The sequence below is a fragment of the Micromys minutus genome (assembly GCF_963924665.1).
Source record: "Micromys minutus genome assembly, chromosome: 18".
Lineage (NCBI taxonomy): Eukaryota > Metazoa > Chordata > Mammalia > Rodentia > Muridae > Micromys > Micromys minutus.
This window is the reverse complement of record NC_137953.1, coordinates 50,812,128-50,828,456: the sequence shown is the minus strand read 5'-3', so window position 1 is coordinate 50,828,456 and position 16,329 is coordinate 50,812,128. Positions and strand designations below refer to the sequence as shown.

The 16,329-nt window shown below is 49.1% G+C and overlaps 1 protein-coding gene across 17 annotated transcripts in view; it reads left to right on the top strand.

Annotated features, from left to right (window-relative positions):
- Window positions 1-1,583: 1,583 nt before the first annotated feature.
- Window positions 1,584-16,329, top strand: part of CCDC136 (coiled-coil domain containing 136) — a gene marked incomplete at both ends in the record, with an annotated part of 29,386 nt that continues 14,640 nt past the window's right edge. For 16 of the 17 annotated variants that reach the window (XM_080931891.1, XM_080931900.1, XM_080931897.1 and 13 more), the window contains 8 exons: window positions 1,584-1,641; window positions 2,413-2,520; window positions 4,087-4,332; window positions 4,418-4,492; window positions 10,417-10,737; window positions 14,063-14,174; window positions 14,851-15,019; window positions 15,936-16,073. In XM_080931891.1, the coding sequence (XP_080788017.1) occupies window positions 1,584-1,641; window positions 2,413-2,520; window positions 4,087-4,332; window positions 4,418-4,492; window positions 10,417-10,737; window positions 14,063-14,174; window positions 14,851-15,019; window positions 15,936-16,073 (1,227 nt within the window). The remainder of the gene's footprint in view (window positions 1,642-2,412; window positions 2,521-4,086; window positions 4,333-4,417; window positions 4,493-10,416; window positions 10,738-14,062; window positions 14,175-14,850; window positions 15,020-15,935; window positions 16,074-16,329) is intronic. The other variant, XM_080931893.1, reaches the window with a different exon arrangement.

Below are 16,329 nucleotides of genomic sequence, written 5' to 3'. Positions count from 1 at the left end.
CATTTCATCTTCTCTAAAAATTCTACCTTGCTACCCAATCTGGCTGGAGGATCTGCAAAACAATTAGGCTTGCTTGGCAGCTCTTCTCCATGGCTTTGTCCTCTGCGGAAAAGGTGAAAATGAATAATTCTTCATTTCTCTGACCATCAGGCTAGGGTGAGGACTTCTGACTTTTGGACGTTTTTGTTTGGTTTGATTTCTCTGTGTAGCCCTGACTGTCCTGGAACTCACACTGTAGACCAGGCTGGCCTTGAAATCATATAGATCCAGCTGCCTCTCACTCCCACGTGCTGGGATTAAAGGTGTGTGCCATCGCTGCCTGGCAGACATCATTGTTAGTGCAAACATGAGTTTAAACTCATGAGTTAAGAGTCTGTGGTAAATGATGAAAGCATTATTAATGTAAATGGAAGGTTCGCGTCAACTCATTTACTCTAAGTCAGGTACTTTGATACTGAAGATACAAAGGTGACCAGGGTATTCCCCAACCTTAGCAGCAGGCAGTGTTCTGGTGCAGGGGTGTCTAATAAGGAAGGGATGGGGTTTCTGGAGAGTAACTTTCAACCCAAGGCTGAAATTACTGGTCAGCCCAGTACGTGCAGCAGGCAAAGTGCTTCTTTCCCGTGGGCGTGGCAGCCTGGGAGGTTAAACACAGCCAATCTATGTCCAAACTTCTGGAGTGAGACTACAGGAGAAAGAACTGGTGTGAGTATCCAGCTTAGGAATCTCCCCACGATGGTAACTCGGGGAACACATTCCTGCGTATCCACTTCTGACCGGAGACCTGCTGAGAGGCCAGATCTGCCTCAAGATCAAGTTCATCTCTTAAATAACTAGAGGAAACGGTGAAATAAGCCTCATGGTTGGTGCCCACACTGCACAGGTCACAGAGGGCGTGGCTCACAGGACAGGGAAGAAGGCAAGTCTTGATACACTTGGAGACAGCCAGGGGGGACCCTTGGCTCTGGCTTGATTGGAATTCGGGGAAAGCAGTGATGTACCGCCTAGCAGTTGTCACATCCAGGTCCTGCTGTAGCTCTGGGGCGCGCGAGGTCACCCGGAGGACTGAGAGGATGGAGATGCTGGCCCTGCGTGGAGACCAAGAAAGTGCGAGCGTGTCTGCGCATTTAGGAAACAGTCCATTCAATCTTCCCCAACTCCCCGGCTTCTATCACCCGGCAAGACTAGGCCCTGAAACCCAGCGTAGAGAGGTCCCTACGCGCGGCTGACCCAGGATGGGTTCTGCAGCCAGAACCAAGCCATCCTATCACTCCTTGGGAGCATCCTCAAGACCCGGTAGCTTACGTCCGCTTTGCAGGCGCAGCAGACCCAAAGCAGCCTCGGGCAAGCCTGGGGCACTCTGGCGACTTGCTCTGAGCCTCTTTTGCGGGTCCCCACTGGGTCTGGAATTGGGGACCAGGGAGGGCTTCCGGGCGGCCGAAGGCGGGCCCACGCGTCAGGTGGCCAGGCCAGGCCCCGCCCTCTCGGCCCGCCCTCTCTTCTCCCTGCGCACCGGGCTCCGGGTCCCCGGCCCGGAGGCTGCGGCTTCTGCTCAGGAGGCGGCAGCAGCGGCAGGAGCGGCCATGGAGGCAGGCGGCGGGGCCGGCGCGGGAGCCGCGGGCTGGAGCTGCCCTGGCCCAGGTCAGAGCCGCCTCTCCCTCAGCTCCCTCTGCTCCTTACCCCCCACCCCCGGCTCTCCTTCCTTCTGACCCGCAGGTGCTCCTGGTACTGAGTCGGCCTCCTCCACCCTGGCCTCCACCGGATACCGGATACCGCTCTCCATCTTTCGACCTAGGGTGTCTTCCCAGCGGTCACTCCCCAAGTGCTCCCCATCTAGTCTCTCCAGACTAGCAGTGCTTCCAGCTCACAAGGCGAACAGGGTGGGGGGATTGTCTCTAGAGCCTGCACCCTTCTAGTTCACCAAAGCTCTTAACCACCGGGAGAGGGTGGGGTGGACGAGGTTTGATGAGGGAGGGGAGGCGAGAGATAGAGAAACGGCCTAGTTTAGAGCCCCCGTCTCTTCTCTTCTGGTCCGACCGCCCCTCCCTTCTTTGCTTTGCTTTACAGGATCCTCCCAAAACCTTCTTTCCTAGTTTTCAGCCTACCCCTCTTCTCCTTGTTCCCAAGCTAATAAACACTCACCCTCTTCTGTCTGGGCGAGGGAGAGGAGCCGGGAACAGCCTGGAACAGACGAGCTGAGGTTGGGCAGCGCCTAGCTGGGGTCCTCTCCATAGGCGGAGCATGAGAGGTGGCTAGGGGAATAGAATCACTGAGCTGGGCAGAGTGAGTCAGGCTTCTCTACTGTGATTACAAATTCCGGGGCTCGCACATAAGAACGCAGGTCCCTTTCTTTCCCCCCAGTCCCAGCCCCCTCGAATCCTCCTACACTGCCTACTTTCTCCCTATTCACAGGACCCACAGTGACCACTTTAGGCTCTTACGAGGTATCTGAGGGTTGTGAGAGGAAGAAAGGCCAACGCTGGGGGTCCCTGGAGCGCCGTGGGATGCAAGCTATGGACGGTGAGTTTTCTGAAAAAGGCTTTTCCATCACCCTACGGTAACTCACTTCGGCCTCCCTTCCCTGACCCCAGAGCTCTGAGCCAGGACGCGCTCCTTCCCTCCCTTCATCTCAGGCCCCTCCTCCCAGGTGGCTGAGCTCCAAGCCTCCCCCCCCCCCCCCCCCCCCGGGACTCAGGCGTTGATGAAGTTTGGGCTCATCCCTTTGGGGCTGCAATCACCCCCTAACCAGGTTGTGTGTCCTGGGGGAGCTGCCAGACAGAAAGAGGTTCTGCTGACTTTCGGCAGGGGGCTTGCTCTTCTCGTTGCCTGCTGACCCAGATCCCAAGCTGTCTCTTATTGTTAAAAGCCAGGACATGGGCATGTGAACTGTCTTTCTGATGCGCTACTGTGAACCCTGAGTGTGGGAGCCTTGCAGCTTTAGTAAGAAAGTGCTTAGGAGAGAGTTCGATGGAGCCTGTTCCCAACCAACCGCACTCCGTGTAACAGGGCAGTCGGAACCAACACATTATCTAGGACTTCTTGTGAAGCGTCTCCAGGCCTCTGTATAAGTTCAGCACAGGCCTTCCCTAGAGACTAGATGACATATGGGGTCTCAGATGAACTGTATGCTGTTGGTATTAGAAAAGGGAAGACCAGAGATCCAGAATTTAAAAACAAAGCAATCCCTACCAAGACAAGATTTTACTATTTACAGGAACTGCATTGCAGTTAAAAAAAAAAAAGTGTTCACGAGCCTGAACATGAGGACAAGTACCAAATCAGCTTTTCAAATGTGTCAGCAGGATTGGAGAGATGACTTAGCAGTTGACAGTTCCGAGTACCCACATTGCAGCCCACTGCTGTCTGCAACTCTAGTCACAGAGCATCTAATGCCATCTTCTGACCTGTAAGGGCATTGCACTCACAGGATGGACAGACACATGCAGGAAAGCACCCGTGTGCATGAAATAAATAGATGCATAATTTGAAAGGCTGTGTTAAGATGGCCGACTTCCTTTTATACAGGAGTTCATACTTACTCTGACAAGTACTTGGCTCAGCAGGAAAGAGATGAGCCTTGTGGCACCCAACACGGAAACAACAGGCATAGAAAGTTTCAAAAAGATACTTGATAACATATATTTGATGCAGTAAACAACTCCAAGTCATTTCCACCCAAATATTTCCTTTTCTACCTACAGACCCAGCCACCTAGACTTTTTTCCCCCAAGCTTGCTCCATTTGGCCTAAGTAAACAGATGGTGTCTGAATGTCTGAATCCTTTCTTAACTCCTGCTCCCGCTACCCAGAGTTCAGTCTGCCAGTGCCAGGTGTCCTCATGCAAGCTTGTAGGTGAGCAAGCCCGAGGCTACTGTAAAGGCAGGAGATATTCAATATTAGGCGTTTGGAAGCCAGAGAGCTGCATCCAAATTTGACCCACCAGGGCCTGACCGTGAGTTAAGTCCCACCCAGGGTGACCTTGGAGAACACCAGGTGGCGGTATTCTGCTGTCCTGGCCCTGGGGTAGTAAGGTGCAGGATTCTGGAACAGACACTGACAGTGTGGTGCGATACTTGTCTCTCCTAGGGGAGGTGTTACTTCCAGCTCTATATGAGGAGGAAGAAGAGGAGGAAAAGGAAGAGGTTGAAGAAGAAGATCAAGTGCAGAAAGGAGGCAGTTTGGGCTCCCTGTCGGTGGGCAAGCATCGGGGCCTGAGCCTCACGGAGACGGAGCTCGAGGAGCTGCGGGCTCAGGTGCTCCAGCTGGTGGCAGAGCTGGAGGAGACCCGAGAGCTGGCGGGACAGCATGAGGACGACTCCCTGGAGCTGCAGGGTGAGCGCCAGTGACAGGGCCCGGGGCTCGGGCCCAAAGGCTCTGTGCTTCCCCGGTTCCAAACCACGTGTTCCTCTCACTTCAGGGCTCCTGGAGGATGAGCGGCTGGCCAGTGCCCAGCAAGCAGAAGTGTTCACCAAACAGATTCAGCAGCTCCAAGGTAACTGCCCTCAGGTGGGGAAGTGACCCCCTAATCAAACCCAACACAGAACCCTGCTTCTCTCCTTTCTTTCCTCACCCCTACTCTTCCCCTTGCCCTCTGTCCTCTCCTAATTTCCCATTTTTACCTGTCTACATGGCAATCCTGACCTTCTGTCTCTGTCTCTCTGTCTCTCTGCCTCCCCCCAGGTTCATCCTTTCCTTTTCTCCGCCCCCCCGCCCCAGCCTCTCCCTTCACCCACATCCCTGTGTATGATCAAGGTTGAGTTCTAGACTGTATTTCTCTCTGGTCCTTCCAAGGGCACCATAGGGACCCACTGGAGGACACTTCAGTGTCTTTGAAGGAAAGAGATAAGAACCTAAGTTTGTGGTCCCCAACTCCTTTATTTCAGTCTAGATCCTTTTGTCTTAGGAAGCAGTGAGGCAAGCGTCCCATATTCCACTGCGCTACCAAATAAAGAGGGAGCTTTTGTTAGTTCTGTGGGCTTCCGGAAGGTTTTGAGGATCTGCCCTAGAAAACAGCAGGGACTCTGTAGGGAGAGCTGAGATCAAGCCAAATGCAAAGTATAAATGGAGGGGGGAAGGTCTGGAAGAGCCTTTGCTGTCCTGGAGAGAGCAAGCGAGTGAACAAAACATATAAGAGGAGGAACAGAGGAGAAGAGTGCAGGAAGTAAGCATAGGGAGGTGCAGGAAGAGAAATGTCTGACACAGCACTGGTGTGCACTCGTGTGTGTGCGAGCACACGGGTGTGTGTGCGCGAGCGTGTGTGTGTGCACGAGCATGTGTGCGTGTGTGTGTGTGTGTGTGTGTGTGTGTGTGTGTGTGTGTGTGTGCGCACGTGTGTGTGTCCAAATTCCTAAAGAGAAGATTCCACAGCTGGGCAGGGTGGCACAGGCAGTTCCTAGTATGAGGGCAGGAAAATCAGGAATTTGATGCCAGCCTTGGCTACATGGTGAGTTCAAGGCTATCTAGGTTTTGTGAGACCCCATGTCATTAAAAATAAATGAATTCTAAAGAGAAGCAGAATACAAAGTTCAGGTGGTAATAAAGGCAACACAGGTGTGAATATAATGTTCGATATAAATATGTGATACTGATAAGTTGTTTTTCTGCCAATAAAATGAGCCAATTCAAGCCAGATTAGATTAGATTAAATGCAGGTCTATTGAGAAGCTGCTTTCAGGCGAGTTCACTGACCCCAAGGTCTGAGGCTGGGGGAGTCACCATGGGAAGGGAGGGGAAAGAGGAAGAAAGGAAATGTGCAAAGAGAGAAGAGAGAGAAAGGGAGACCAAAATGTCTGGAATATATAGAGAGGAGCCCCTTGGGCTGGAACGTTCAGGGTTGGGGCCAGGGTATGCCTGGTAGGGACTGGGGGATGCTGGGAGGACTGGAGGCCAGTCTGCTTTGGTGTGTAAGTATATGCACCTCACTTCTTGTCCCAGGACAGACACATGGATAAGGATGAGGTAGGAGTTGGATAGGTTATGAAAAGTCCTCAAGAAGGTGGTGCTTCTGTCGTGTAACAGGAAGCAGCTCACCGTTCAGAATCGGATGGAAGAACCGACTAAACGAGGAGCGGCAACAGCGAGCTTCAGAGATGAGAATGAGCTTCATGTATTGGGGACTGAACCCGGGCCACTGCAAAGCCCGTGCGAAGGGCCCGTGTAGGAGAAAGTGAAGGCAGAGCTCTGGTTAGAGTAGGTGGGCCTTCCAGCTGACAGAGGTGGCTTTCATCGTAGATGCTATAAGAGGTATTTCCTAAGGCTGGAGTGGCTGGTACATTTTACATTTTTAGTTAGCTCTTTGCCTTTTTCCTCCCATGATGGGGGTTTAATCCAAGGCCTTTTCCAGGTGCTGACCACAGAGTAACATCCCTTAACCTTTGCTTTACCTTTTCAAAAGAGCACTTTAGAATCCAGGAGGAAGTAGGTCCATTTAACTGACTGTTTTCTTGAATTGCGACAGTAGAAATGGAGACGGTTGGGAATGTATTTTGAAGGTGGAGTCTTCATACGTTGCCAGGAGAAACGGAGTAAATACTCATATCAAACTCATGGGGAAGCTCGGCAAGAAGTTTGCTTGGGAACTAGAGAAGCCATTTCAGAGGTTTCGGCTGCATGGGTTTGATGTCCAAGTGAGTCTGTGAAGGAGCCATTTGGATGTATGATCTAGAACTGGGGGAGGAAAGAGCACTGGAAATGAGCTTTGGTGATTGTTAACATGCAGACATTGTAATCTATGGGTGATGGACATTCAGTCACACCAAGAGATACCAGAGGAGAGAGAAAGGGTCCATAGAGACTCTCCTAATCAGATGCCCAAGATCGGAGGAATGGCCAAAGAAACGTGATAGAAGGAACACCTAAATCCATTCTGCCCTGACAGCTAAGAGCAAAAAGTGCTCCAGGGAAATGATGGTCCACTAGGTAGAAAGCTGTGAAGGCTAGTGAGGGCTGCTGGGTTTGGCAAGATGGAGGACCAGGAGACATCGCAGAATGGATTGGGACTACAGGGAAAATGGAGAACAAACTGAGATTAAATGGTGATAGCCATTTTAAGGAGAAATAAGGGAAGGCCAGGTGAGATCCTGGGAAAGGGTTTGATTTTTTTTTTAAGATAAGGAACCCTTGATCTTGTTTTTGTGATGAAGAAAAAGGTCCAGTTGTGTCGAGCCAAGTATTAGTCTTGCTTGGAAAAGAGCATTCTTCTTCTCTTTCCAGTATGGAGAAGTCTGAAAATCTGAAAGAGCCAAGGGAGATAGAGTTGTCCTAGAGTTCAAGGGTTCCCAGCCAGGTGAGGGGTCTGCTGGCCTCAAACCCACGGCAAGCCCCGCCCCGCAGAGGGAACTGGAGACGGGTCCTTGCGCACGCGCGTTGCCCGTTTCCGCCGAGTGGGGGCGCTCGCGGCCTCAGAGGTACCTAGTGTTCAGAGGCGGTTCCGGCCGCCAAAGCCCCCCCGGGGCGGCACCGGCCGGGAGGCGGGAGCCCCCCCTCTAGGAGACCGCTTGTGGGGGGCCGCCGAGATGCAGGCCATAACCAGTAAGCGAATTGTCGCCTCTGCCTGTTCTCCCGAATCCTGCCCCACCCCCCAAGTCCCCAGCGGGCAGTCAACCGGCGCCAGCTCTTTGGAACCTGGTCCCTGCCTTTCCAACTCCTGGCTGGGCTGTCCCATTCAGCTTCCAAGACGGGCTTGGCCCCTCTCCACCCATCACTACCCCAACTCCCATGATCCGAGAAGGCACTTTACAGAACCAGGTCCCAAACAGCTACCCAGTGAGGTTTGAGGGTGTGCTAGGGAGATGGAGGTGTGCGCCCCTAGAATGCCCAGGCCTGGAGTCTTCATCATACTGACCAGTTGACCTCATGCCTCTCCCTTCAACTAAACTGAACTGAGGATCTAGATTCCACCTTGTCAACTCTTGTACTGTGGAGTATATTTGTGTTGTGGGGTGTTTCAGTTGGTCACCCGACCTCTTAGTCGTGAACTTCATGAAATCGGGGAACATGCTGGCTTTATTTACTTCCTTTCAAATAGAAAGTCAGGGCATGGGGATGTAGCTCAGTAGCTAGTACACACGAGATTCTGGGTTTAACTTTTAGTAAAGGAATTTAAACCAAAATTCAGGAGATTACGCTACCTAGTGCACACATACTGCTGAAGGCATAGAGACCTCTTCCTGAAGTGCCCTTCCGCTTATCGAGATTGGCTACATATTCCAAATCGGTGCTTCTTTCTCCTTCCCTCCCTCCCATACAGCTGGTCTCAAACTCCTAGCCTCAAGCAATTCTCCTGCCTCGGCCTCTAGAGTGCTAGGACTACAGACATGTACAATGATGCCCTTAAATTTGACTAGTAGAACACTCCTGTGCTCTTAACGTGTAATTTGCATAGAAGAGAAACAGTAAACATTGAGTGAATAAGCCCGTCCCTCCTACATGAATACTGTAAACACTTATTTAGCTGGGGTTTGGTTTAAATTCCTTTACTAAAAGTTGAACCCATGTGTGCTAGCTACTAAACATACCTTTCAAATTCCAGTTCTGGTTCATCCCTTAGTCCTGCCCACACTTCTGAATTTCTACTGAAATCCAAAATTTAACGCTCCACTTTTGAGTTATTTTCACCCATTCCGAATGGGTGCGTGCATCCAGAAATCTGAGATTCGAAACTAGATGTGGTGACTCATGTCTGTAATCTCATCACTTGGGAGGCTGCGTTCGAGACCAGCCTGTGCTGCAGAATACGACACTGTCTTAAAAACAATAAGGCTTGTGTGTTGGTGGCCATGACTTTAATCCCAGCAGTTGGGCAGTGGAGGCAGGTGGATCTCTTGAGTTCCAGGACAGCCAGGGCTACACAGAGAGATCTATTACAAAAAACCAGAAGAGAAACGAAACAAACTAAAACAACCTCAGGTGATCCACATTTGTTTTGCGAATTAAAATAAAAGCATAATCCATATCTAAAGTGTAGAGATGTGTGAAAATCAAGCATCAGCAGTACAAGATGGGGATGAAAACTCCTGCAGTGTCACCCCACTTCTCTGAAGTGTGTCCTCTGTGACTGTGTGAGTGTGGAGACAGGGGTGTCTTCCTCAGTCTCCCACTTGTGTTTTGAGACAGAGTTTCTCACTAAACCAAGAGCTCCCTGGTTCAGCCAAACTGGCAAGCCAGTAAACTCCAGTGACCCGTCTCTGCCTCCTGCACACACTCTGCAGTCCCTAGGGTTAGGGTTTCTGACTCATGCCACCATGTCTGGGTTTTATGTAGATGCCAGGGATCTGACTCGGGCCCTCAGTGCTTGGATGGCTAGCACCTCACCAACTAAGCCCTTTTCTCAGCCTTCACAGGACGACTCTTTGTGGTTTGGAACATAGCTCTTAAACTGTTTTTCTGTATCTTTAAGCATTTGTGCTGTACAGTATCTAACTTGTTTCTCCTTCTACCTAATATATTGTAGAAACACTTTCATATTTTTCTAGTTAGTAAAGAGGTTTCTTTTGACTTAATGTTTTTGGAGGTTTAAGGTTGTCACGGACACTGGCTTCTACTTAAGCCCACTCGGTGAACTGTATCATGATTCAAACAGTTGATGCTGCCAGTCACCATATAGGTTATTATTCTATGTTTATTATTTTGTGATGACCTTCTTTTTTAATTTGACCTTGAATTCTAAATGTGTGCTGTTTTGCATCCTGCACTTACAGGAAGTTTAGGGCAAAGGGGAGCCTCTGAGGTCTCGTATTTCCTAAATTCCAGGAAGGATAAGTGAAAATACTCTGGAAATCATTTTACCCGTGGAGTTTTTAGAAAAACTTAGGACACTGATAAAATACTACCTATTAGGTGTTTTGTTTCATTTTACTGAGGTAGATATCTAGCCCAGGCTGGACACAGATTCACAAGATAGCTGAGAAGGACCTTGAATTTCTGATCTTTCGGCTTCCACCTCTCAAGTTTTGGAAGGACAGGTGTGACTCACCACACCTAGTGTGTTTGGTTCTTAATTGTGATCTTTTTTTAGGCATACTTAATACTTTTTCTGTTTTTGTTTTTGTTTTTGTTTTGTTTTTAGATTAGCATACAAAGCAGTTGGTTTCCTTATAACATTCCCATGCATATGTCACTGGTCTTTGTTCTCAGAGCATTTCATCCTTTTTGTTTATACTAGCCCGTGCACTAGTGATGAACAAGGCCTCAGCATCTGCCTACCCACCATATTTTATCACACACAGTTCCTCTCTGCTCCCCTTAGGCATCCTTTCATTCTGCCCCATATGATGCTTTACTTCTCTAGTAGAGTAAAGACGAGGTTGTCAGTGGTTTCCAGACAAGAGGTAAGACTCGTGAGTGCTGTTTCCAGACTATGCTCAGCTTCACTCACTTCGTGACCACCAACCTTTGTTGTTCTTTTGTTTTTTTCAGGTGAGCTGCAACACCTACGGGAGGAGATTTCCCTGTTAGAGCATGAGAAAGAAAGTGAACTTAAAGAAATAGAGCAGGAGTTGCATTTGGCCCAGGCAGAGATCCAGAATCTACGGCAAGCTGCAGCAGATTCTGCAACTGAACATGAGAGTGACATTGCGTCCTTGCAGGATGATCTCTGCCGCCTGCAGAATGAACTCGAAGACATGGAGCGCATCCGAGGGGATTATGAGATGGAAATCGCCTCGCTGCGTGCAGAGATGGAATTGAAGACTTCTGAACCATCTGATTTAAGTATTTCAGACTTCTCTGGGTTGCAAGGTATGAAACTTTCTGGTCTGTCCACACAGATGAGCAGAGGAGAGGACATGTGTGTGGTGGGAGTGGTGTTAGATTGTGCATTAGAGACCTCTAGAACAAAATCCCCCGTGTTTGCTTTGAGACTGGAGAGAAAAACTCAGCTGTTACATAACCAGACCATGGTGGTGTAAGAATTAGAGATGGGCCCTAGAGATTCTTAGCAGAGAGCTGTTGGGCACTCGTTGGTTTGAGCATGGGAAAGTCCTCTCTGGGAAAGTGTCCAGGTCTGGGGTAGATACGAAAGGACCTGTCCCCGTAGGAAACCCTTCCTGCTGCTGTGGTATCATGGCTCTTTGCCTGAATGCTTAGGCCTCTAGCACTGCCTCTAAGATTCAGAAAGCTAATTCTTGGCTTCATTTAGCCCTCCTGAGTGGAAGCTTTGGAAGGCAACAAATCGGAGCACAAGACAGCTGGAGAGGAAAAAAGGTTATTTCTAGTAATGCATGTGGTACTCAAGCTTGGATCCCCATTTCCGACTGTCTCCCAGCTAGTTGCTAGGATTCATGACATCAGAGGGTTTGTCTTTATACTAGCCTAGATTTATGATCTGAGTACAATGGAGGCCCTATATTTGGACAGGTCAAGCAGAGACAGTCAACAAGGAAATCAAAGAATTTCAATCTCCCCAGCTGTATTAAGCCTTTCAGAAAGAGTTGCCCTTGGCTGGTGGGGCTAGGAGAGGAACGAAGCTCAGGGGAAGGGTGCAGCTAGAGTTAACCTAACCTGAATCAAAAGTCCAGCTCAGGGGAAGGGTGCAGCTAGAGCTAACCTAACCTGAATCAAAAGTCCAGCTCAGGGGAAGGGTGCAGCTAGAGCTAACCTAACCCGAATCAAAAGTCTAGCTCAGGGGAAGGGTGCAGCTAGAGCTAACCTAACCTGAATCAAAAGTCCAGCTCAGGGGAAGGGTGCAGCTAGAGCTAACCTAACCTGAATCAAAAGTCCAGCTCTAGTTGGGGTAGAAGGATTAACTCAGTCAGTTACTGTCTCTCTCCAAGCCTCATTTCTATATCTGATAGATGAACCCCACTTGGTTAATAAAGTCTTACAGCAGGATGGGACACTGGGACAAGGTGGGGGTGGCTAAGGAAAACACAGAGAACCCTGAGTGCTATGTGGAGTTAATTAGAATGGATGGTTATTGGTTCCTTAGCCATGGCAAGTGGGCACTGGAAATCTAAAATGCCTTACAGCTGAGGAACATAGATGAGAATTCTCCCAGCGAACTTTGGACTGGCTTCGTTTGTTTTGTTAGTCTAAAACTATACTAAAATCAAGGTTTATTTAAGCAGTAGATCTTATGCAAGGCTATTTCAAGGATTAAATGAAGGTCAAAACCATGACGTCTTCATATACAATTCTCATTAAAGTTTTTCTTACTTCCCACGGCAATCTTCAGGAGTCTATTTATTTATTTATTTACTTACTTATTTATTTACTTATTTACTTACTTATTTTTAAGACAGGTCTTTACATAGCCCTGACTGTCCTAGAATCTGTTGTGTAGACCAGGCTGGCCTTAAACTCACAGAGGTCTGTCTGTCTCTGCTTCTGTCTTTGCCTCTGCCTCTCTCTCTCTCTCTCTCTGCCTCTCTGCTTCTCTCTGCCTCTCTCTCTTTCTCTCTCTGCCTCTCTCTTTGCCTCTCTCTCTCTCTCTCTCTCTCTCTCTCTCTCTCTCTCTCCCTCTGCCTCTCTGCCTCTCTCTCTCTCTCTCCCTCTGCCTCTCTGCCTCTCTCTCTCTCTCTCTCCCTCTGCCTCTCTGCCTCTCTGCCTCTCTCTCTGCCTCCCTGCCTCCCAGATGCTGGGATTTAAGCTTGTGCCACCATGCCTGGACCTGTCTAAGAACTTCTGATTGGACTAAAGAAGAAACATTAAAAGTGGTGTTCAGAGGTGTTGAATTTTCTTACAAGTAAAATATCATATAGTATAATTAAGGCCAGTTAGTGCATCTTAAGTGTCAGTAGAATTAGTGTTCTAAGTGCTGATTCTTTGTGTGAGTGTGTGAGTGTGTGCTGTGTGTGTGTTGGGGTGGGGAAGCACGCACTGTAGAAGCCAGGGGTTGCCCCTGTCAGTGTTCACCATTTGAGGCAGGGTCTGTCGGAACCTGCAGTTCAGCCCCTTGGCTAGACTGACTCACTGTGGAGGGGAGCCCCCAGGATCTACCAGTCTCAGTGTTGGGTTGTTAATGGGGAATATTGGGAATCTGAACGTAGGTCTCATGTTTATACAAGCAAACACTTTACCTACTTAGCCACTTCCCCAGCCCCAGTAATATTTCTTTTCTTGAAATATTTATTTGGTTTTATTTATATGTATATGTGTCTGTGTCTGCCACATCTTTGTGAAACTGCTGAGTCCAGAAGTAGGTGCTGAGCTGAAATTACAGGTGGTTATAAGCTAGGTAACATGGGTGCTGGAAACTGATTTTGCTCTTGTAGAAAAGTATCAGCTCACTTAAAGACTGAGCCATCTCTCCAGCCCTGTTGGTTCTTGTTCATAAAGATATAAAGCGTGGGTATTTGTAGCAACTGCGGAATTTTAAACAACCTCTTCTCTCTTCTAATGCTTGGGGAAGACAAGCATTGTAGATTGGGAGGGGCTTTTCTGTCAGCAGATGAAGGGAAATGATTATGACTTGGGGGTAGCAGGCTGCTGGTATGCATGGTAAAGAAGGCCCTAGGTTTTATCCCAAGCACCATTCCTCCCCACCAACCAACCAACCAACCAACCAACAAACAAAAAGGTGCATCTGGAATGTAGAAGGTGGCAGTTCACATCTGGCAGGACTTTGTACTAAAAGTGTCATGGGAGCTATGGTTGTGCCTCAGTTGCTGGAGTGCTTGCCTAACTCGCACGGAGCTCTATACTGCATAAATCCCCAGTACTGTATAAAAAGACAGGCACTCAGGAGGTGGAAGCAGGAAGATCTGAAGTTTAAAGTCAGAGACCAACCTAGGCTACCCAGGGCCTTGTCTCAAAAAAAAAAAGAGAAAGAAAGATAATGAGGAGGTGACTATAAACAGTTAAGTAGAAACTTAAATACAATAAATTCAACTTATAAAATCTTCAAGAGCTCCTAAATGCACAAGATGATATTTCAGTTGGAGCTTCAAGGATGAATATGCTGGGTATGTATTCTATGCCTCAGTTTCTCTCTTTTTGAGAAGCTATATAGCCCTTTGCTGTTGAGTTTCCGTTCAGGACACCTTGAGCTTGGTCATCAGTGCTCCTGTCCACTGAGGAGGCCCTCATCTCTCTCATGTCATCTCTCTCTGCTTTCCTTCTGCAGACGAACTACAACAACTTCGCGAGCGCTACCACTTTCTGAACGAGGAATACCAGGCCTTGAGGGAGAGCAACAGCAGCCTCACGGGGCAGCTGGCTGAGCTGGAGAGCGATAGGTACAGCCAGGATCCTGAGTAGTTCTCCGTTCCTGGAAAGCAGCCATTTCTATGTATTGTATTCTATGTAGTCATTTCTTAGGAGGTATGGAGACCACCTAGGAGCAGGCTCAGGATGCCTACAAACTGTCAGAACTATAGTTCAGTGAGCTATAAATGCAGCTTCCTCTATTCTTGGCATTAGAGTCTAGTTAGCTCTGCTTTATACTAGATCAGATGAGACCCCTTTGTCATCCACACAGATGTGATCAGTATAGTGACACAGAACAGCATTCCTAAGGCTGTGGCCCTTTAACACAGCTCCTCAAGTTGTGGTGACCGACAACCATAAGTTATCTTGCTGCTACAAAATTACTGCTGTAATTTTGCTGCTGTTATGAACTGCAAATGTCTGATAGGCAGGATGTCTGATGTGGCCCGCAAAGGGGTCGTGACCTGCAGGCTGAGAACTGCTGGCACAGAGCCTCCAGAACATCATAGGCTGCTCCAAAGTTAGAATGCCCACTCGGCAACATGCTGGAGGCTCTGTGTAATCTCCTAAACGTGTTCATCTGAGAAGGGGCGCACAACAGTACTCTTTAGTACTTTGGCCTAACTGGAAGCACTGGGCCTGAGAGGATTGATCGGTGATACCAGGCAGAGCTCCTCCAACACAGCCCTGGGTTCTGGATTTCAGGACACGGAGAGCAACGGAGCGATGGCTGGAGTCTCACATGCTGAGGAGTGTGGTGTCCTCAGAGTCTCAGACTTCAGAACTGGATTTCCCAGAGCCTGACCCTGTGATGCACCTTCTGCGCCAGCAGCTGCTGGGAGCTGAGAATCAGATGCAGGACATGCAAGACAAGGTGGGTGACAGGGCCTGGAGTGGCAGGCTGCTGCCTCCATCTCGCGCGCCTTTCCCTGGCCTGTAGTAGGGACAGAGTGAACAGGAGTCCCGCACTACACGGCGTGCTGTCCCGGGGCCTTGCCTGACTGGAAGAAGTATAGTCACCTGTCGGGATGACATTTCAACCAAAAAACGACCAGATGTTTGGTAGTGGTCCCATGGAATCATGTGGATGCTGAAAACTCTTACCCTAGTGATGTTGTAGTGCGGCGTGGTATTGAACATGTGTGTGGTGGGGCTCGTGCACAGGAGCTGCCAGATGTGTGAGGGCATGACACAGTGCTGTGACAGCACAGTGACTCAGAGAGGGCCAGTGTTTTGTTTCCACCACATTGTGCTTTACTGTTATTTTAAAAAAGTGTGCATTATAAAGCAGGTGCTAGAAGGGCAGTGGTGGCTCGCACCTTTAATTCCAGCACTTGAGAGGCAGGCAGAACTCTGAGTTTGAGGCCAGGCTGATGAAGTTCCAGGATGTCCAGGACTGCACAGAGAAACGCTGTCTGAGAAAACAACGACAGAAACAAACAAAAAGACCAGGATGCCATGTTGTACTGACAGCATCTTCAAATACCTCGTATTCGTTGCCTCTAACGATGGCATCATTTTCATTGCTTACTTCACTGTCAGGGTGTGCACTAGCATCCTAGGAGCAAGAAAACAGTCACAAACACACGTGCCATGCTGACCTAAGTCTGTGCAAGTGTGCTCTCTAATGGTCACACAGTAACTCAGGAGTATAATGACCAATTTCTCAGCACGAGTCTATTGTTATGTGACACCTGACTATATTCTGATCAAAGGAATGACAGTGTGTGTGTGTGTGTGTGTGTGTGTGTGTTCTACTACAAATCAGCCTCCTTCCATTTCCCCCACAGTGTAAGAACTTGTGTTGTGAGCTGGAAGAGCTACAGCATCACCGCAGAGCCAGTGAGGAGGAGCAGAAGCGACTGCAGAGGGAGCTCAAGTGCGCCCAGAATGAGGTGCTCCGGTTTCAGACCTCCCACAGCACCCAGGTAAACACTGCCAGGGGAAGGACGGTAAGGCTCAGTCGCTGCCCCCAGGGAGGCTGGACACCAGGAGTGAGGCTGACTCTGTTGACTCTCACCCTATGACCAGACCCAACAGCACGACCCAAAGCCCCTGCATATAGAAGCCACATAGGATGGCATATAGAAAGGTGTCACTGTTGAGTGTCTTGATCTCTGAAGAAACCCAGCCATAGATCCAGAGAGCTTCTTCTCAATGTCTCTGCATCAGAAAAGTATCGCA